This window comes from Cynocephalus volans, chromosome 6 (assembly GCF_027409185.1).
Source record: "Cynocephalus volans isolate mCynVol1 chromosome 6, mCynVol1.pri, whole genome shotgun sequence".
Taxonomy (NCBI): Eukaryota; Metazoa; Chordata; class Mammalia; order Dermoptera; family Cynocephalidae; genus Cynocephalus; species Cynocephalus volans.
Window position 1 is genome coordinate 50,413,739 of NC_084465.1, and position 22,391 is coordinate 50,436,129.

The 22,391-nt window shown below is 34.8% G+C and overlaps 1 protein-coding gene across 1 annotated transcript in view; it reads left to right on the forward strand.

Moving 5' to 3' along the window:
- ORC5 (origin recognition complex subunit 5) overlaps positions 1-22,391 on the forward strand; it is an 87,883-nt gene that overhangs the window by 47,875 nt on the left and 17,617 nt on the right. Inside the window, exons 11-12 of the mRNA XM_063100124.1 lie at positions 1,172-1,219; positions 12,320-12,430. Coding sequence (XP_062956194.1) covers positions 1,172-1,219; positions 12,320-12,430 — 159 coding nt within the window. The remainder of the gene's footprint in view (positions 1-1,171; positions 1,220-12,319; positions 12,431-22,391) is intronic.

A 22,391-nucleotide genomic window follows, 5' to 3' on the forward strand; every position in this document is an offset into this window, starting at 1 on the left:
TTTCTAACGAGCAGAGATTAGAATAAGAAATTGCTAAATATGTATTTAGGACTCATTCTCTAAAGGCTTTTAAAGTAAGATCACAACCTGAAATTTGAGAAAAGGTAGGTAGTTTCATAGAAGAGAAGAAATAGGGTATACCTTTGGTAGTTGTTTTAGATTTTAAAAATACATGAAGTTTTGTTTCAAATATGGAAGCTGGAAATAATTTTAAGGGTGGTAACTCTTTCACTGTGCTAAAGTTCTTACTGCAGTGAATTATCTGGAACTCTCAGGAGCCTCTTCTGCATGTACATTAGTTAGAGAAATGCTATTTTAGAATTGTTTTCCTTTTTTTTTCCTTACGCCCTATGTTCTTATCCCATTGGCCTATTCAATTCCTTAGAGCCTTCCAATCTCTTTCCTACCTTAAGGTCTTTGTTCATGTTCCATCTTTCTGCAAAGCTCCTTCCCCTACCTTTCATCCTTCAGGATTCAGGTTAAATGTTGCCTTTTCAGAGTACTGCTCCCTGTACAACTTCTCTCACGTAGGTCCTCTCTTTTGTTTCCTATTTCACATTCTGTTTGTTTTTTTTAGACTTACCAACAATTTATAATTATTTTTTGTCATCTCCTGCTACTCTTTAATTTCATGTGGGCAAAGACCGCCTCTATTTTCTTCCCCCTTATTGAATCCTAAGTGCCTATAACTAAATGCTCCCAGTCAGTGTTTATTTTGTGAATTATCAACCTCTTTTAAGGGATGAATAAAAACCCATTTATCTTTGGAAGTTCTGTTGGACGCTGTTTGTGGACCTTCTATCTTTTAAATCTTTTGACCTCTGGGACACTTTCTTGAGGAATCCTATCTATGAAGAGCTAAAAACCCATCAGTTCCTCAGTCCCAAGGGCTAAGGGTATTTTTCTTTCCAGTTTTTTTTTTTTCCTGCCTCTATTTAAAATATACTTTAAAGCCTCTTTACATGCAAAAGTAATTTTGCATTCAATCCAAATCTGAGTCAAATCAGCCTAAAGTATTTTGAAATCTTATATATACAAGGTGATAAGAATAAAATTTTAAAAACCTAGGATACGTAAATTAGTATTATGTGCCACATTTTAAACAAATTATATTTTCTGGTTTTGTGGATTACTATCTTCTTTTCATCTTAAAAATTATTTTTAATTGCAGCATCATGGGAAAATTAAGAAAACCAACTTCCTAAAGAAGCATGAAAAGGTATTTACATTTTAATTTCTCTAATAGGAGAAACTTATGAATTTAGAATAATGTACAAGATGGATGAATGTATAAATTATATTAGTCATTTGGGTATAAGAACTTATTTGTGTTGATATGGTGCTGTTATAATATTGTAATCATATTTTGTTATGCTGAATACAGTGACTGAACGCACATTCAGGTGAGCTGGTGCTGGAGATAAAACTGAGGTGACAAAATTTTTTAGTGACTTAGTAGATGAAAAAGATCACCCTAGATTCTTTAGTTAAATACACCTGATTGAAAACAGGTATTTTGCTCTTTTCCACTTTGAAACACCCACAGAAATGACACTGAAGAAATAAAAAAAGGTAAACTCATAAGGACTAAGCAGGTAAGAGACCCCCAAAATTTGGAATTGCATAGTAAATAGATATTCAGGTGACTAAGCAAATCAGAGGAAGCTAAAACCTAAGCCTGAAACCAAGTTGGTTTGGCCTGAGGTATCTGGAATAGCTTAGGAATTAGAAGCACTAAGTATTTTTGAAAGTTGGGGTGGGAGGGAGTTGAAATTGGTGAAAGAAACATTAAACTGTTCAGATCATTTGTTCCACTTTGTACATCCAAACTGCTGCTGTTTCTCTTGGCAGAGGAGAAGAATTTTGAACCATAGACTTTGCACCATAGAAACTGTTAGTTTTCTTTCTTATGCTCATTCTTAAAAGCAGTTTTGCTTGTATATACTTTGAAATTGATAGTGTTTTCTTGGGACTTTGAAAACGTTATTTTACTTTCTTCTGACTTTCATTGTTGCTGCTAAAAAGTCTACTTAGTCTGTCGTTCCTTTATTTGGTATCTGTGTAGTATTCTCTAGCTGCTTTTAAGTTCTCTTCTGCTTTTCCTTTGATATTTTCACAGCTTCATTGTAATGTATCTGGGATTGAATTTCTTTTATTTGGAATTAATTATGCTTTCGTAATTTGAATAATAATGCCTTTATTCGTTCAATTCTGATAAATTCTCAGTCATTAACTTTTCAAATTTGCCTCGTTCTCATTCTGTCTAATATATCTTCCTGAGACACTGATTAGACATATTTTAGACCTTCTTACTGTATCCTTTTTGTCTCTTAAGTCTTTCACATTCTATATTTCCTTTGGTCTCTGTGTGCTATATACTGGATAATTCCTTGAGTTCTGTCTTCTGATTTTCTCTTCAGCTTTGTCTATTGTTATTTACATCAACTTTGTAATTTCAGAATCTTATCTGTGATTTTTAGAAGTTCTGCTACATGTTGACTATCTTTTATCCAAAATGCTTAGAATCAGAAGTGTTTTGGATTTCGGATTTTCCTTTTTTTTTAGATTTTGGAATATTTGCAGAACTTAAAGTGATTGAACATCCCTAATCTGAAAATCCACAATTCAAAATGCTCCTTTGAGCTTCATGTTGGCACTCAAAAAGTTTTAGATTTTGGAACATTTTGGATTTCAGATTTTCGGATTAGGGATACTCAACCTGTAATTCATTTCAAGTCTGTCTGTTCACATGTATTTTTCTTTAGTATAAAATATAACCGTTTTCTGTTCTATATCTTATATTCCAGTATCAGATGTCCTTCTCATTCTGATTCCACATTTTCTCTTTTTTTTTTTTTTTTAATTTTATTTTGTCAATATACATTGTGGCTGATTATTGCTCCCCATCACCAAAACCTCCCTCCCTCCTCCTTCCCCCCCCACCCAACAATGTCCTTTCTGTTTGCTTGTCGTATCAACTTCAAGTAATTGTGGTTGTTATATCTTCTTCTCCCCAACCCTGGTTTTTTTTTTTTTTTTTTTGTGTGTGTGTGTGTGTGTGTGTGTGTGTGTGTGTGTGTGTGAATTTATATATTAATTTTTAGCTCCCACCAATAAGTGAGAACATGTGGTATTTCTCTTTCTGTGCCTGACTTGTTTCACTTAATATAATTCTCTCAAAGTCCATCCATGTTGTTGCAAATGGCAGTATTTCATTCATTTTTATAGATGAGTAGTATTCCGTTGTGTAGATGTACCACATTTTCCGTATCCACTCATCTGATGATGGACATTTGGGCTGGTTCCAACTCTTGGCTATTGTAAAGAGTGCTGCGATGAACATTGGCGAACAGGTATACCTTCGACTTGATGATTTCCATTCCTCTGGGTATATTCCCAACAGTGGGATAGCTGGGTCGTATGGTAGATCTATCTGCAATTGTTTGAGGAACCTCCATACCATTTTCCATAGAGGCTGCACCATTTTGCAGTCCCACCAACAATGTATGAGAGTTCCTTTTTCTCCGCAGCCTCGCCAGCATTTATCGTTCATAGTCTTTTGGATTTTAGCCATCCTAACTGGGGTTAGACGGTATCTCAGTGTGGTTTTGATTTACATTTCCCGGATGCTGAGTGATGTTGAGCATTTTTTCATATGTCTGTTGGCCATTAGTATATCTTCCTTAGAGAAATGCCTACTTAGCTCTTTTGCCCATTTTTTAATTGGGTTGCTTGTTTTCTTCTTGTAAAGTTGTTTGAGTTCCTTATATATTCTGGATATTAATCCTTTGTCAGATGTATATTTTGCAAATATTTTCTCCCACTCTGTTGGTTGTCTTTTAACTCTGTTAATTGTTTCTTTTGCTGTGCAGAAGCTTTTTAGTTTGATATAATCCCATTTGTTTATTTTTCCTTTGGTTGCCCGTGCTTTTGGGGTTGTATTCATGAAGTCTGTGTCCACTCCTATTTCCTGAAGTGTTTCTCCTATGTTTTTTTTAAGAAGTTTTATTGTTTCAGGGTATATATTTAAATCCTTAATCCATCTTGAGTTGATTTTAGTATACGGTGAGAGGTATGGATCTAGTTTCATTCTCCTGCATATGGATATCCAGTTATCCCAGCACCATTTGCTGAAGAGGCAGTCCCTTCCCCAGTGAACAGGCTTGGTGCCTTTGTCAAAGATCAGATGGAAGTAAGTGTGTGGGCTGATTTCTGGATTCTCTATTCTATTCCATTGGTCAGTGTGTCTGTTTTTATGCCAGTACCATACTGTTTTGGTTATTATAGCTTTGTAGTATAGCTTAAAGTCAGGTAGTGTTATGCCTCCAGCTTTATTGTTTTTGCTCAGCATTGCTTTGGCTATGCGTGGTCTTTTATTGTTCCATATAAATGTCTGAATAGTTTTTTCCATTTCTGAGAAAAATGTCTTTGGAATTTTGATGGGGATTGCATTGAATTTATATATCACTTTGGGTAGTATGGACATTTTCACTATGTTGATTCTTCCAATCCAAGAGCATGGGATATCTTTCCATCTTCTTGTATCCTCTCTAATTTCTCTCAGCAGTGGTTTGTAGTTCTCATTATAGAGATTTTTCACCTCCTTGGTTAACTCAATTCCTAAGTATTTTATTTTTTTGGTGGCTATTGTAAATGGGCAGGCTTTCTTGATTTCTCCTTCTGCATGTTCACTATTGGAGAAAAGAAATGCTACTGATTTTTGTGTGTTGATTTTGTATCCTGCTACTGTGCTGAAATCATTTATCAATTCCAAGAGGTTTTTTGTAGAGGTTTTAGGCTGTTCAATATATAGGATCATGTCTTCTGCAAACAGGAACAGTTTGACTTCATCTTTCCCAATCTGGATGCCCTTTATTTCCTTCTCTTCTCTGATTGCTCTGACTAGTACTTCCAACACTATGTTGAATAGGAGTGGTGAGAGTGGGCATCCTTGTCTAGTTCCTGTTCTAAAAGGAAACGCTTTCAGCTTTTCCCCATTCAGGATGATATTGGCAGTGGGTTTGGCATATATGGCTTTAATTATGTTGAGATAGTTTCCCTCTATACCTAACTTACAGAGGGTCTTTGTCATGAATGAGTGCTGAACTTTATCAAATGCTTTTTCAGCATCTATAGAGATGATCATATGGTCCTTATGTTTGAGTTTATTAATATGGTGTATCACATTTATTGATTTGCATATGTTGAACCAAACTTGCATCCCTGGGATGAATCCCACTTGATCGTGGTGAATAATTTTACGTATGTGTTGCTGTATTCTGTTTGCTAGTATTTTAGTGAGGACTTTTGCATCTATATTCATCAAGGATATTGGCCTGTAGTTTTCTTTTTTGGTTATATCTTTACCTGGTTTTGGTATCAGGATGATGTTTGCTTCATAGAATGAGTTTGGGAGATTTTGCGTCTGTTTCAATCTTTTGGAATAGTTTGTAAAGAATCGGTGTCAATTCCTCTCTGAATGTTTGGTAAAATTCTGCTGTGAATCCATCTGGTCCTGGGCTTTTCTTTGTTGGGAGCCTTCTGATAACAGCTTCAATCTCCTTTATTGTTATTGGTCTGTTCAAATTTTCTACGTCTTCACGGTTCAGTTTTGGGAGCTTGTGTGTGTCCAGAAATTTATCCATTTCCTCCAGATTTTCAAATTTGTTGGCGTATAGTTGTTTATAGTAGTCTCGAATGATTCCTTGTATTTCAGATGAATCAGTTGTAATATCACCTTTTTCATTTCTAATTTTTGTTATTTGAGTCTTCTCTCTTCTTTTTTTTGTTAGCCATGCTAATGGTTTGTCAATTTTATTTATCTTTTCAAAAAACCAACTTTTTGATTCGTTGATCTTTTGAATTGTTTTTTGGGTTTCAATTTCATTCAGTTCTGCTCTGATCTTAATGATTTCTTTACATCTGCTAACTTTAGGTTTGGATTGTTCTTGTTTTTCTAGTTCTTTAAGGTGAAGTGTTAGGTTGTTCACTTGCCATCTTTCCATTCTTCTGAAGTGAGCATTTAATGCAATAAATTTTCCCCTTAATTCTGCTTTTGCGGTATCCCACAGGTTTTGGTATGATGTATCATTGTTTTCATTAGTTTCAATAAATTTTTTGATTTCCTGCTTGATTCCTTCTTGGACCCATATGTCATTAAGTAGAATGCTGTTTAATTTCCATGTGTTTGTATAGTTTCCAGAGTTTCGTTTGTTATTAATTTCTAGTTTTAATCCATTGTGGTCTGAGAAGATACATGGGATAATTCCAGTTTTTTTGAATTTATTGAGACTTGATTTGTGACCTAATATGTGATCTATCCTGGAGAATGATCCATGTGCTGATGAGAAGAGTGAATATTCTCAGGTTGTTGGATGGAATGTTCTGTAGATATCTGCCAATTCCAATTGGTCTAGAGTCTTGTTTAGATCTTGTGTTTCTGTACTGATTCTTTGCCTAGATGATCTGTCTAATATTGACAGTGGGGGGTGTTCAGGTCCCCTGCTATTATGGTATTAGTGTCTATTTCCTTCTTTAGGTCTAATAGAGTTTGTTTTATAAATCTGGCTGCTCCAACGTTGGGTGCGTACATATTTATGATTTTTACGTCTTCTTGATGGATCAGTCCTTTTATCTTTAAGTAGTGTCCCTCATTGTCTCTTTTTATGGTTTTTAGTTTAAAGTCTATTTTGTCAGATATAAGAATAGCTACTCCAGCTCGTTTTTCTTTTCTGTTTGCATGGTAAATCTTTTTCCATCCTTTCACTCTTAGTCTATATGAATCTTTATGGGTGAGGTGGGTCTCTTGTAGGAAGCATATAGTTGGGTCCTCCTTTTTGACCCAGTCAGCCAGTCTGTGTCTTTTGATTGGGGAATTTAAGCCTTTTACATTAAGAGTTGTTATTGAAAGGTGTTGATTTATTCCTAGCATTTTATTGGTTGTTTGGTTGTCTTAGGTGTCTTTTGTTCCTTGCTTTCTGATTTACTGTTTGTTTTCTTTGTTTGTTGGTTCCTTAGGTTGTAGATAGCGTTTTTGTTTGCTTGTTTTCTCTTCATGAATGCCATTTTTATTATACTAGTGGGTTTTGATTTTTCTTAGGTTTTTATGGCAGTGGTAGTTATTTTTCAGGAAGCAAACCCAGTACTCCCTTGAGGATTTCTTGTAAGGGTGGTCGTGTGGTAGTGAACTCCCGCAGTTTTTGTTTTTCTGAGAGATATACTATTAGCCCTTCATTTCGGAAAGATAGCCTTGCAGGGTAGAGTATTCTTGGCTGGCAATCTTTGTCTTTTAGTATTTTGAAAATATCATCCCATTCCTTTCTAGCTTTTAGGGTTTGTGATGTAAAGTCTGATGTTTGCCTGATTGGGGCTCCCTTACAGGTGATTTGACGCTTCTCTCTTGCAGCTTTTAAGATTCTCTCTTTGTCTCTGAGTTTTGCCAATTTGACTGTAACATGTCTTGGAGAAGGCCTTTTTGGGTTGAATACGTTTGGAGATCGTTGAGCTTCCTGGATCTGAAGATCTGTGACTTTTCCTATACCTGGGAAGTTTTCTGCCACTATTTTGTTGAATATGTTTTCAATGGAATCTCCATTTTCCTCCCCTTCTGGAATACCCATGACTCGGATATTTGAGCGCTTAAGGTTGTCTGATATCTCTCTCAGATTTTCTTCAATGTCCTTGATTCTTTTTTCTTTCTTTTTGTCTGCTTGTGTTATTTCAAACAGCCCATCTTCAAGTTCAGAGGTTCTCTCTTCAACTTCGACAAGCCTTCTGGTTATACTCTCCGTTGTGTTTTTTATTTCGCTGAATAACTTCTTCAGTTCAGCAAGTTCTGCTACATTTTTTTTCAGGACATTGATTTCCTTGTACATTTCTTCTTTCAGATTCTGTATACTTTTCCTCATTTCATCATGATGTCTGGTTGAGTTTTCTTGTATCTCATTCAGTTTCCTTAGAATTATCACTCGAAATTCCTTGTCAGTCATTTCAAGGGCTCTTGTTCTATAGGATCTAGAGTTTGAGATTTATTAACTTTTGGTGGTGTACTTTCTTGATTTTTTGTATTTCTGGTATCTTTTTTTTGATGTTTATTCATTGTGGCAGGAGGTTTCACAGTCCACCGGTTTGAGACTATTGACTAACTAAGATGTTGCTGTGGTTGCCAATTTCGTATGGCTCCCTCCGTGACTGCTCAGTTGGCCTCTAGTGCCTTGTGTGTATGGTTGCCTCGGTTCTAGGGCCTCTCCAGGGAACCACCTTTCTGGTCAGCTAGGACTCTGCTGGGCTGGTGGATCACGTACCACAGGGTGTGTGATCTCTGTTGGGCTTTCACTTCCCGTGCAGGACTTCTCCCTGTTTCGTGTGCTCTGGCCCAGGCTGTTGGATCATGCAGTGGCGACCCCACAGGGTGTGTGGTTTCTGTCGAGTCTCCACCTCCCTGGCCGCACGTCTCCCCACTCTGTGCGCACTGTGCTGGGCTGGGGCGTGTCTTCTGCAACCCTCGTCTATCAGCTGGGCCTTCAAGACCCTGCTCGGCACCGCCTCGGCCAGGAAGTCTACCAGGTTTCTGCTAGGCACAGACAACCGGTCGCTCTGGGTGCCTTTGTAGCACTGTGTAGATCTTTCTCGGGACTTGTTCCCCCCCTGGCATGGACCGAGTCTAGCGCCCGCCTGCAGCCAGCTCTCCGGCAGGTTCAAGCGGACTTGGGAACTCTACTACCACACTATTCCCAAACAGAAATTGGTTAGGCGTTTTTCCGAACTGGTGGCCGCAGAGATGGTATCTGCCTCCCAGTAACAGAAAGTTTACCAGGGGCCGGAGTCCAGGGTGTGGTGGGGTGACAGTCGGCCCCGCCCGTACTTCCTTGCCCTCCCAACACTGGCCTGGGGCACCCCACGCCACCAGCCCCGCCAGAGAACCGCGGAGGGAGTGGGAGGGGAGGCCGGCCCGCAGGCCCTGGGAATCCCCACGCCAGGGCAAGCAAGTGGGAAGGCTCAGTGAGGAGCCAAGCCGAGCCGGGCCGGAGCTGCCAGCACCTGGGAAAATGGAGGCAGCCCCGGGGCAGTTGGTGACACGGTGATGCAGGCAGAAGCCAGGTGGGTGTCAGCCCTCCGAGCAGGGCTGGTCCAGGGGTCACTCACAGGGCTGTGCCAGGTCTGGTGCTCACTCTCTGCCTCTGGTTTGTCGCCTTCCCCGTTCTCGGCCACTGCCGCCTCGGGCTGTTCAGTCGGTCCCATGGCGTGGCTCGGGCGCTCCCAGGAATCTTCTTTAATGCCGGCCTGAAACCTTGAATCCTGAATAGGGCAGCTGGCCGCCTTCAGCGCGGCCCCGGCCTCCGGGATCCTGTCTGCATCCACAGCAGCCCTGACACCGTGTTCCCTGTTTAGAGACTCGCTTTTGCAGCTAAGAAACAGTTCTTTTCCTGCTCCATACTTTAAAGCTGTTGCCTGTGAATGAGGCAGCCTCTCCTGCCGAGGGCAAAGTGGTGGTCAGCCTCCACGACCGGCCTCCAGCAGCGGTCCTCCCTTAAGAGATGGCAAGAGGAAGGTCCACAAGTTTCCCGGCTGCCTGAGGCCCAGTCGCCGCCTTTTCCACCTCAGCTACTCCGCGCCAACCGCCGCAGCCACCGCCATCTTGAAACCAGTCCACATTTTCTTTTTTTACTGATTCATGCTCATGATGCCTTGTTTCCTGAACATTTTTTGATTTTTTAATTGTTATCCAAACTTAATCTTTGGAATCTTTGAGGCCCAAGTTCCTTTACATTTTACTACTGAAGTATAGGTGCATATGAGCAGCCATAACCTGGAATCATTTGAAATTCAATTCTCAGCCTGGTTTTCAGACAATAAAGATATTGCAATTTTGGCCCCCACATCAGCATTAGCTCTAGTGTTTATTCAAAAATTCTGAGAAGGGTTTTTTCCTTCCTTAGCACAGCGCCAAAGTTTGGCAGGGAAGTGCCCTTACCGAATCCATTCGTCCATAAAAAGGTGAATAAATAATGTCTTGTTTTCAGAACATTTGTCTAGAAAAGAAAAACACATAAGCAGGTATATCATGATGAAGATAATAAAAGCTGTTGAGCACTTATGAGCCAAACATTGTTATGCTTTGCATATGATCACAATGACCTAATGCAATATGGTTACAATCGTTATTCTCATATTCTAGACGAGGAAACTGAGTATTAAAGAGAAATTAAGTAACTTTCCCAAGGTTACGTAATTAGTTTGTGGATCCAATTCCAAGACTGCCAGATCCCAAAGCCTATGATGATGTTTACCACTATTCTTGAAATCATACAATAGGTAAATGATTAATGTGTAGAATTTTTTAAGAATCATACAAACCAATAACAAAAAGACAAAAATCCGATAGAAAAATGGGTAAATGATGCAAAAAGAAATGTGAATGTATAATAAACATGACATGATTATCAGTCTCATTCATTAATGAGAAAAATGCAAATTATGATAAGGGCTATTTCTTACTCCTGGATTGACAAAACTAAAAAAGCCTGATGATTCCAAGTGCCAGTGATAATGTAAAAGAATAAGAGACTGCCTATTCTGTAAGTTGACAATATCTAATAAAGTTAATATGTGAATGCACTTTCTATTGGTCAGGATAGGTTGGGCTATGCTGCAGTAAAAAACAAACCCCAAGAGAAACATTGTGGCCTCTGAAGTTGCCACCAAAGAAAAAGAGACAAAAGGATCCAGTGGTTTGAAAGGCCAGGTTTACATCACTGCTAGTCATATTCCATTGGCCGGACCTCGGTTACATGACCTTCATCTAACTGCTGGAGAGACTGAGAAATGGAGTCTTCCTAAGTGTCCAAGCAAAAGAAGCAAAGTTGGCAAACACATAGCATTGTCTCTGCCCTATACTTTAACCCAGCATTCCCACCTAGAGAAATTCACTCATGTGCACAAGAGAAATGTCCAAGATTATCAGTAGTAGTATTTACAGTAGTATTTGTAATAGCAGTGAATTTGAGTGGATAGTGATATAGTCATAAAATGGAATTCTGTGCGGTAGTTTAAAAATGGTCTAGTGCTACATGTACCTATATGGATAAATCTCAAAAACAATGTTGAATTGAAAGAAAAAAGCAATTTGGTAGAAAAATATGTCCAAAATGATATTATTTATATAAAATTTTAAAACATGCAAACAATGTTGTATTTTGTTTATGGATACTTATGCAATAGTAGTATAAAAACTGTCATGAGAATAGTAAAAACATCAAATTCTAATAGTGGTTCCTTCTAAGGAAGGAAAGGGAGAATGGGGTGGGAGAGCATTCCAGGGGGTTTCAACTTATCTGCAATGTGATCTGATGTTTTATTTCTTTGCACATATTACATAATATTAGGATTTGATAAAATTGGGTGGTGAGTATTTATTATATTCACCTCTAGACTTTCCAAAATGTTTGAAGTATTTAATGAGAAAAGCATGCAAAATTTAAGATCTAGAAAATGATTTCCAAACTATCCTTTAGATATAAATAGCTGAGGTAAATACTTCATTTTGTAATTTTGAGGAGATATTTTTCTTTACAGTCATTCTTCTTTTAAATAAATAGTTGTTCTCATGCATGGAAATATAGATTTCCATTTTATTTGCCATTACTAATGTAGGCTACTTAAGTTCTTACATTACTATTAAAATTATCTGCTAATGGAATGGAACTTGAGTGCTGCAACTTTTTAATGACATGTAATTGTGCCAGATGAGTTTGTATACGAGTATGAACATTTTATAATCTCTAAAATTTTTAATAAATTTTTTATTGTTTCAGGCTGAAAGCTTATTCATATATTAAAAAATATTTGATTACTTTTCTAAGCTAAGCTAGTAGTTACTGTAATTGATATTTTTAGAACTGTTAATTTTGAACAAATAAATATTCCAGGCAGTGGTACAAAAAGAAATAGTGAGAAATACGTAGAAAGTTCTAGTCTAGTAGTTAGGAACCTGGTTTTGGTTATCTGTTGTCTTGACAAATGACTTGGCTGATTCGCTTAATATCTGTTTACAACAGCAAAATAGGGGTGATGTTTTGGACTTGGCTGGATGACTGTGAGTTCTTTAATATTTGTTGATACTATGTCAGAAAATCTTGAGGAATATGTTAAAAGGAATCATGATCATATCAGGTGTTTTAACTTAGAGACTGCAGGTTAGATTTGGTAGCATCTTTAGGGGGACTATATAAACTATAAATATATTATTATTGGGAATTTATAGTACAAGAAGTGAGTGCTCTGATACAAGAAGAAAAATCCATGTTCTTTTTTCTTATAGACAAGTAATCATCTCCTCGGACCAAAACCATTTCCATTAGACAGATTATTAGCAATATTATATAGTATCGTGGACAGCAGAGTTGCTCCAACAGCAAATATCTTTTCCCAGGTAAGCTTAATTATAGATTGTTATCTGTCGTCTTTGTGGAACTCTTCAGGTAGTATAGTTCATAGAGTTCCAGGCATTTAGGTTTTTGGTTATTATATGTTATTATTTTAACTATATAATGAACTATGTTCTTGGTAAGTAATTTAAAATTTCAAATGTAGAATCTTATGGGCAATCATTAAATTTGCAGGCATTTACAAGTGTAACCTGATGGCAAAAACAGTTTAATGTTTCTGACTCTTTTTCTCTTTTTCAATAAAGGAATTTTTAAAATTAAATGATTATAATTATCTTGGTGATTAAATTGATGAATTATACTAAAGAAGTATAATTTAATGAAAGCAACATTAAACATATGTATTCGTAAGGAAATAATCTACTGTATTGGTCCATTTTCTGTTGCTTATAATAGAATAACTGAAACTGGGTAATTTATAAAGAAATGAAATTTATTTCTTACAGTTTTGAAGGTTGGGAAGTCCATGGTCCAGGGGACTTAATTTGGTGAGATCCTTCTTCTGAGTGGGAACTCTGTAGAGGGTACTGTGGCAATGCAGGGTATCACATGGCAAGGGAATGGCAAGAGTGAGAGGTAACCTTCTCACTTGCTCTCCTTACAGAGCCATCAGAACCACACCCATGACAACCCATTAAACCATCAACCCATTCACAAGAGTACAGTCCTCACAATCCAATTCATTTCTTAAAGACCCACCTTCCACCACCATATTGGGGGTTAAGTTCCAACATGAGCTTGGGGGAACATTTAAACCACAGCATTCCGCTGCATCCCTTGACAGCTTGGTGTCCACTCTTATCTCCTTAAACCATACTTAATCTTCAAGTGGGACAATAACAACATAATAGTTCCACCTAACATGATGTAGCTGTTCTGTGTTCAACTGAAAAAATGTTAATCCCTGTTCTAGAAGAGGAGATAAAGTCCTTAGGTGATGTTTACTCTTCTCCTGATATCCCATGACTTAAATACAAATACTATCATGTAAAGTTAATAATATTTAAGTACTAATATAAAGTCAAAAGTCTTATGTTACATAAGAATAAGAGAAACAAAAAAAGATAATTGCTTAATATGTGTACGGTGTGTGTGTGTGTGTATATATATGTTTATATAGAGAGAGATGTATTCTTGATAAAATATCCTTATTCCTCATATATGTACTTTGCAGGTTGACATTTTGCTTTTTTTCTTTAGTGATCTATTTTCCAGAATTTCCCAGAATTTCACTAGATGGCAGCAGAAGCATAAAAATAGAAATTATGACTTTTTATAAAAGTAATTAAACTGTTTTTTGTTAATTAAAAGTATAGTTACTGAAGATTTCTTAAGCAGTCTAGAAAACAATACTTAACACGTGGTATAAATAAATAGAGCAAAATGATGTTACTAGTATTTATTAAAAAGCAAAGTCATATTAGATGTTGCAGTGAGCATTTTGCTTTATGTATATATTTTTAGGCTGGGAAATATGTAAATAATAAAATTCACATTTTAATTAATTTACTGAATAAATCTGGTCCCAGGATGTATGTCAGACTTTGTAATCTAATGTGTGGTGGTAACCAACTTAATTTAATGAAGACTTTGAGTAACAAAAATAGATATAATCTCAATCTTGTCAACATTAAATTTTGGTAATTTTTGTGTGTCAGCATTTATAGAAAATTATATCCACATTTGTTGTGTTCTTGAAGAAAAGTAGTCCAGTCAGTTATTAGGCTATGCAAATAGATAGCTAGATAGGTGGATAGATCCCTAATGCTGGTAATTTTAAAAATTTAATTCAGTTTTAATCTGTGTTATAGGGTTTTTTTTTTCCATGTATATGTATATTTAAATGCTTTATCTGAAATTAAAGTACTTTTTAATCAAACTTTACATTTTCGTAATAGCTTTCTATATGCAATATATGAGTTTTTTGTTTTGCTTTTGCTATTGCAATAACTGAAATAGACAGCAGGTATTATCTTTATTGTAAACAATTGGGCTTTACAGTAGGTCAGAGAGATTAAATGACTTTTACAATATGATTCAGGGAATACGTCTTTGAGTTAGACAGTGCTTCTGAACAAAGCAGGAACGTGTTCGCATCACATGTGATTGCACTTCTCAGGTGCCCAAAAATTACCTTTGTGGGGCACACAGAAATAATAAGTGTTTTCCTTTAGGGAGCTTATAATTTATTCTGAGGGATAAAATATATACATAAAAATCATGTCACAAGGCTGTAAATGAATGTTAAATAATGCTGCTGAGAAGTTAAGAGCAGAAAGAGATCACTTCTGGAATTGGGCAGGATGAAAGAAAGACTTCACAGATGATAAATGGAACTTGGCTATGAAGAATGAGTAGGATTTTTTTGTTCTTTAAATGTTTCTAATTTACATAAGTGATACCTGTTTATTGTACAAATATAAGAAAATGGGTAAATAAAAAGGAAATAATAAATTAAAATCACCTGACATGATATTTCCAATGGATAGAGTTTAGTTAGATTAGAGATTCAGGAATAGAAGACAATACAATCAAAGGTGTGGAATTAGGAAGAAGCAAGACACATTTGTGAACTGTCACACCAGTTTGGTTGGAAGTGGATGGGATTATACTTTAGTAGTGGAAGAAGTCATTGTAGCTGTGATTATAGTAGGAGTGTTGGTATTAGTAGTAATTGAAATACTACTACCACAACCACACATCACACCTTATTGTTGGTACCTTACATATTGTACCTTACATTGGTAGAGCATTTTGCTTTCTTAGAAATAAAATGATTTCTTTCTGCAGCAGTTTTATCCTCTGGGGAAAAAATTAAGCAATTAAAAACAATAGGTTTTTGATTTAGAGGTTTACTAGCAGCTTTGACTACGATGAACAATGTCACCAGTCTTTATGGTTTTAGCAATGCCAGTAATATAATTAAGAAACAACTTGGCCCAAAATATATCTTTTTCTGTTAATGAAGTTAAATTTTTTTTCAACCTTAACAGTTGTGGTTGCTGATCTTTTTATTCTTTTATCTCTTTTCATTAACAGTAATCAAAATGAAAATTTTGTATTTTAAAACATTGCTATAAATGAATTTTCTTCTGTTCATTTAACAACAGGTCATTTAGGAACCTGATCTTAGTCATCATTCCCACTTGGAATACAAAGGGTTGGGGTGGACGTAGGGATATATGCAACTAGTCCTAAGGAGTTGACCTTCACTTTTGCTTGGTCAATAAAGTATCCAAGAAAATCTAATAACAAATAATATTCATATACTGTGTTAAAGAGCAAAACAGGGCAGGAATCACATCCAAAAGTAGGGTATTTCTCCCACATGCCTTAAACAAGGGGAAAGTTCGTGGAAAGATTCATACTATCTTTTGATTCTATTTTTCCACCAACTTTTTGAAGTACCCTTGTATTTTTTTGTTCTCATTGACTCCGAGTGATGTTTTCTATTTTTCTTTTTTCTTCTTTTATTCATCTATGCAAACTATACTCATGCCATAGGAATGGCAAGTTGTATTTAATCTACACACACTTAATTTTTTCAGTGAATAACAAAACTGACCACATTTGTATTTAAGTACTTATTTGATATGAACACCAGATGGCAATATTGTTGCATTCTAGCTATAAGATGAACTATGAAAATGTATCTTTTACTTGTTAATCAAATAGTCCCCTTTTATTAGTGAGGGTATGTTGCAAGACCCCAAGTGGACGCATGAAACCACAGATGATAGTACCAAACTCTTTACATACTGGGCACAAATTTCTTTTTCCTTCACAATTTTATGGATAGAAGATTTGTGCTTACTGTCGATCTTAGCAACCTCAGCATACAATTTTTTTTCTTTCCCTAAGCTGAGAACTTTCATCTTTTCACTTAAAGAAAGCACTTTGACTTCTCTTTAGCATATCCACATTGTCAGCACCACTACTCTTGTGCTTTGGGGCCATTATGAAGTAAAATAAGAGATACTTGAACACAAGCAATGCAATACCATAACAGTCGATCTGATAACCTACAGGCATCTAAGTGAATAACAGGTGTGTGTAGTGGATACACTGGACAAAGAGATGATTCAAGTACTGGGTGGGATGGAGCGGGCCAGCACAAGATTTCATCACACTATTCAATATGGTGTACGATTTAAAACTTATTAATTGTTTATTTCTGGGATTTTCCATTTAATATTTTCTGACCATGTTTTACCGTGAGTAGCTGAAACCACAGAAAGCAAAACTGTGCATAAAAGGGGGCTGCTCTATTGTCTTTGATATTTAAAGTTGTTTGTTCATTTAACATATTGGTATATTGGAATAAAAATAAAATAGAAGATATTTAATAATATGTGTGTATAGACTTTCATGAAAATGAAAATAAAATTGGAAAGAATTGTATTCCATGAATATTTTCCACCTGGAACTAAATTGCTTTTTATTGGTTGTAATGTGGTTATATGAGATGATAATGTATTATTTTTTATTCATTTAATGTACATGCAACTGTTTTAAGGATTTATTTTAAATTAATGTTATTTTTATAGCTTGATTTACCATTTACATAATTGTTTAAAATTTTTTCACATGTAATAAATTGATCATATCTGATATGTACATTCAGAATTCTCTTGAAGCAAAGTTTTTCCTATTGCATTTCATTTAAATCTGTTTAAATCTTTTCTGAGTGGATATTATAAAAATAGCTTAAGGGATTTTTAAAGTTTATTAAAATTCCAATTGAGAACAATAATCAAATTTATAATAGTATTAGTAATATTGTAGTTGGTAACCCTCTGAATTTCTTTACTGAATTTTAGATAAAATTCTACTTATTAGTTCTTTAGTCTTATAAGAAAATAGTAGCACATTTAACATTTTAAATTTATGTTAATGCTCAGATTTATTGAACTTAAATAGTTTTAAATATTTTCTTACACTTTTAAACTTATTTCAGTCTTATCCAAGTTTTAGCTTTAGTACAACTTTGCAGTCATTATCATGCCTCATTTTAAAAATTTCTATTCAAATAAGATAAATATAGCCCTTCTGTATATGCCTGAACATTATGAGTGACAAGGCATTAATTCTGGTGTTTTATTCTTTCCTCCTTTTCTTTCTCTTCTTATCATGGAGAGAATGGATAAACTATTCCATTTATATGTAGTAAATGGGTAAAGTTTGTAAGTATTACCTTCAAAATTTTAATTTGATCAGATATGGTTTTGAAGATTATTTTCATCTTTAAAAGAAATACTATTGTCTTCTTTACCAGAAGCATATTAAAGCCAGGTTATGCTTTTTTATCTTATCTTTTCTTATTCATCCTTGCCCTTGCCTCCTTCCATAATGTTGTCGTTAGGCAAAGGAAGTAGGAGAAGGAATACAGTTCTTTAAGACTGTTAGATATATCACTTATTTTAAAATATTAAGCCATATATTTTTATTTTTTCCCAGAGAATAAAATTGCTGAGGAGTTTATTTCTAAAATCACTGATAAAGGTTTCTAAAGTGACTTTTAAAAGGAAAATTATGTTTATAAAAATAGGGACATTCAATTACATATAAATACTTGTATCACATATTATCATTGTTATTTGATCAGTTAGCATTTTGAAAGATAATTTATGAAGGTAATTCACGATAATTCTGCCATTTAAGAGATTTAAAATAATATAGTTATGTTACCACTGTACTATAAAAAACAATGTATTCTGAATTACTATCAAGAAACACCTGAAAGAAAAGGAGCATAGTTCTTTTAAAAAATAGTTCTATGGAAGCAGGAATGGGTAAGGGACACAAAAATCCACTATGTTGTATATTGAGAAGTTAAAATTGAAAATAAATAAATAAAATAGTTCTATGTACCTTATTGACAAGTTGGACTTTTAGTAATTAATATTTAATTTCTGAGTGGCTTCATATTTAGTTACACATAATTTAGTAAGAAAAAATTAAATTAAAATGTCCTTATAAATTTATTTTCATTTATAAGAGCACAAATCAAAAGTATGTTGGAGCATAGTTTAATGTACATGTATATTTTTTCAAAAACATACATTTCTATTTCTACTTTCTGTTTTTGAACTCACATCATGATACTATGTATTGGGATATATTTGGACTTATTTGTCACATCAGTTTAATCTTTTAGTCATGAATCAACTTAATCTTTTCTCACAGAGGTTGCGTTAATTGTAGTAGCATTTAGATAACCTTAAGCTTTCTAGTCATTTAGGTGTTGGTTTATAAGCTATATAGAATATATTTAAACTAATTATTTTATTTTTTCCAAATGAATTTGTCATCAGAAAGCAGAAGGATAATTTAGTTATTTTATCTGTGAGAGTTTTTTGAAGCAAATACTTCATCTCTAATTCACCATGGCTGTAGGAAGATGTTTTTGCTATATTTGTTAGGGTAGCTAACCGTTTATTCAAGCAAAAACAGAGTTTGGTGTTTTTCTTCAAATACACATGGGTAGTAGATTTGTATAGCTTTCAGTTTTTTAAAGTTAAGGGATGTTGTTAGCATTTATTTAATTCTAAAATGTTTGAAAATAAAATATTTTAATCTAATTCAAGCTTCAGAATTAAAGTTAGTATTTATCTTTTTTCCCTAGTTGGAGTTAAATTTTTCTTTTTCTTCTTAAAATTTCGTGTAAGTGCCTACTGTGTTCCAGGTACTGTGTTGGATAAACAGAATACAAACATGAAGAAAATGTGTCAGTGGCTTCCATAGCCCTTTGCTTGTCCTGGTGCAGTTACCAGATTCTAGCTTGTCTTTGAGTTAATGGTGTGTGTATGAGTATTACTGGGAGGCCATATATATGTGGAAGGAACTAATACTTATATATTTAAAATGGATACTGATACTTACATACTTAAAATGAATAAATAAAAATAAGACTTTTTTCTTCAGTAGTCCCTGATAATTGATAATTTAGATATCTAAGTGTCTTCTACTAAGTGATAACATATCTTTGTTGAATGTTTCTTTCTGACATACCTTGAATTTAGTGTTCAGAGTGATGATTATTTGATATATGTATCATAATTAAATTTTGTTAATACCCAATTAAATTTAGTTGCGTTATTGGTATCAAACCATCTCAGTTAAGAATTGGAACTTAAGTTATGAACAAGTGAGCAGTGTATTGCACACGGCCTATTATAAACTGAGAGTGGCTTTTCTTAAAAAGTTACATGGCTATATTCCAAATACTTTACAATGTAAAATTATAATAATTATGTCACTCTTCTTTTGTATACAGTATTTCAGAATGCTTTTATAGATTTTTAACCAAAAGCACTTCAACCAAATAAATTGATTTTATGAAGACTTGTGATTATAAAACCTCTTTACCTTAAAATTTAATTTGCATAGTGTATAATATTATGGTTGTTTGATTCATATTTCTACAAAAAGTAATTACATTTATTAAATGCTAGTCATATAACATTAGAAATCATAGTTGATGAAAATCCTATCTACTGCATGTATTGATTAAACCTTGTAAACATAAAATGTAACATCCTAAAATCTAGTTATAAGATACTCATATAAAGTGATTTGAGTTTGAGCATTATCATTATAGATTAAGTAAACTTAGTGACTATAAAGGACATTTTTCCTTAAAAAAATTCCATAGAGACTGGAGTATTAGAAATGTGAAGAGCTGTTCCTTTGCAATTTCTCTGTGCTTCATTTGTCTTGTATCAGCATTCCAGTGTCTCTATAATAACCATCTGAAATACATGATGCTATTAAGGTAAATTATGTAAATCACAGAAAATATCACAAATGCCCACATTTTCTAATATTCTTACTGTTTTTTTCTTAACCACGACCGAGATTGTGAGGCATTCCATACCAAAGATGGTAAAAGAGCCTTACTTAATGCATACTTTGCTGATGAATAGGTCAGCAGGGATGCTGTTGAAAGAGGCAGGCTCTTCTCGAGCAAGCTAAGAGCATCACCACCATGATGCTCAGTCTCCACTGGTGCAGTAAATGAGATTCTCAAATCCCTCCTACCCCTGGTGTGGATATATTACTGTTCTGCCATCAGACCACTCTGCAGTAGGTGTCTTTTTCAGGAGATTTTTTAAAAATTGTTTTTGGAATGCTTTATGTTTGAAAAGAGTAAAGTTGATCTATGATTTTCACTAGCTGCACTATTATTATAAGGAATACTAATATTAATCATTACCAAGGGTAATACAAAGCATGGTATATTTTACGCTACTGCCCAGAGGTCAAGGTGGTTTTTCTTTTTCTCATTTGTAAAAGAACAGTGTTTTCCCCTACTCATTCTTCTCTTCCCTAAATCTGGTGTTAAGTTTCTTCAGTGTAAACCCTTTCCTTTGCAAATGTGTGAGTCCTGTAGTAGGCATTTTTACTGAACTCTGGAAAAATGGAACCATTGCTTAAGGGTGACATGTAAAATACTGCCTAAGGATAAAAAAATTGCTTAAATTATGCTCTCTGCTTTTGTATAAAATAATACATTGGTACTTTTTTTTGTAGGCAATATTTTATAACTACCTTTCTCAAAGCCTAGTAGTGCTCTCAATAAATATACCAAATGTATATCCTTTATTCACATTTTTTGAGAAAATATATTCAATACCAATAAATTTTTTCTGGCTTGGCACATTTTTTTGCTGAAAGCAACAAAAAAGTTTGTATGGATATGTGCTTGCAAATGCATATTTAAGAGACTCCATACTGTATAGTGACTATATAGGCAAATCCATACGTTAGAGCTTTATAACTAGATTGTTTTAATGAGAAAAGGAGTGTTTTTTAAATAAGAACACGTTAGGAGATAAATGGCTTGAAAAAATCTCCATTATGGAAATATGTACTACATTTTAAAATACTTCTATAAAATGATGATTAAAAGAAATGGTGAGGCTTAAGGGGGTTTCCGACAAGGAATTGTCTTGATTTCTTGTCAGCACAAAACTAATCAGAGTTCTTTAGAAGAGACCTGCCCAACTATAGACATACTACAATAGTTAGTGCTGCAGAAATGTCGTTGTCCTTTCTCCTAGATGAAAAATTAGGGCTCTTATCTGCTCCCCTGGCTTCAGATGCTGTGTGTTCATTGATGGCTTTTGAATTTTGTATTTCTAGCCCTTATTCTCTTGTTCTCTGCCCAAATTGCCAACTGTTCCTGAATATTTCTTATAAATCACAGGTATACAACAAACCAAACTATTCCCTAATCCTTTCCCCAGGTTTTCAGACTTACATAGATTTCAAAACTGGTCATTTATTCATTCATCCTTTACAAAGCACATACTATGTGGCATACACATTGTTAGTTGCTAAAAAGGAAAGATAGTATGCAGTTTCTAGTTTTTAGTTTAGCTAAATAAAGAAATTATCTCTGAACCCTCTCTTTTTCTTCTCTGCATTTAGTTGGGTAACAAGTCTGGTATGTTTTTTTCTCCTAAAAATAAGTGTCGGATGAACATATTTCTTTATTTCTACTTGCACTGCCATTACCTTAAATCCATAGCCTCATTATTTCTTGGACTAATATACCAGCTTCCTATCTAGTCTCCCTGTCACCAGACACTTTCCAGTTCATCTTCTGTACAGTTATCAGCCTAAGTTTTAAAAAAATAAATTTGATCTTATTTTTCTGCTTACACTTTTTTAATGAGTTACAGAACCACATCAACATTTCGTAGCATTTCTTGTAAGACCCTTCACAGTCTTGCCCCAGTTTCTGCCACTTCCTCCATTCGCTTTATACACCAGTTAACAATAAGCTGTTTCCTCTCTGAAAGCACATGAATTTTTCATGTTTTTGTATTGTGACATGTACTATTTTCCTTGCTACCATTGAGCTCTTATTTTATGCTTCATGGTCCATCCCCCAAATGCCATCTCTCACTGAATCTACACTTGGCCTCCCTCCTTATTAGT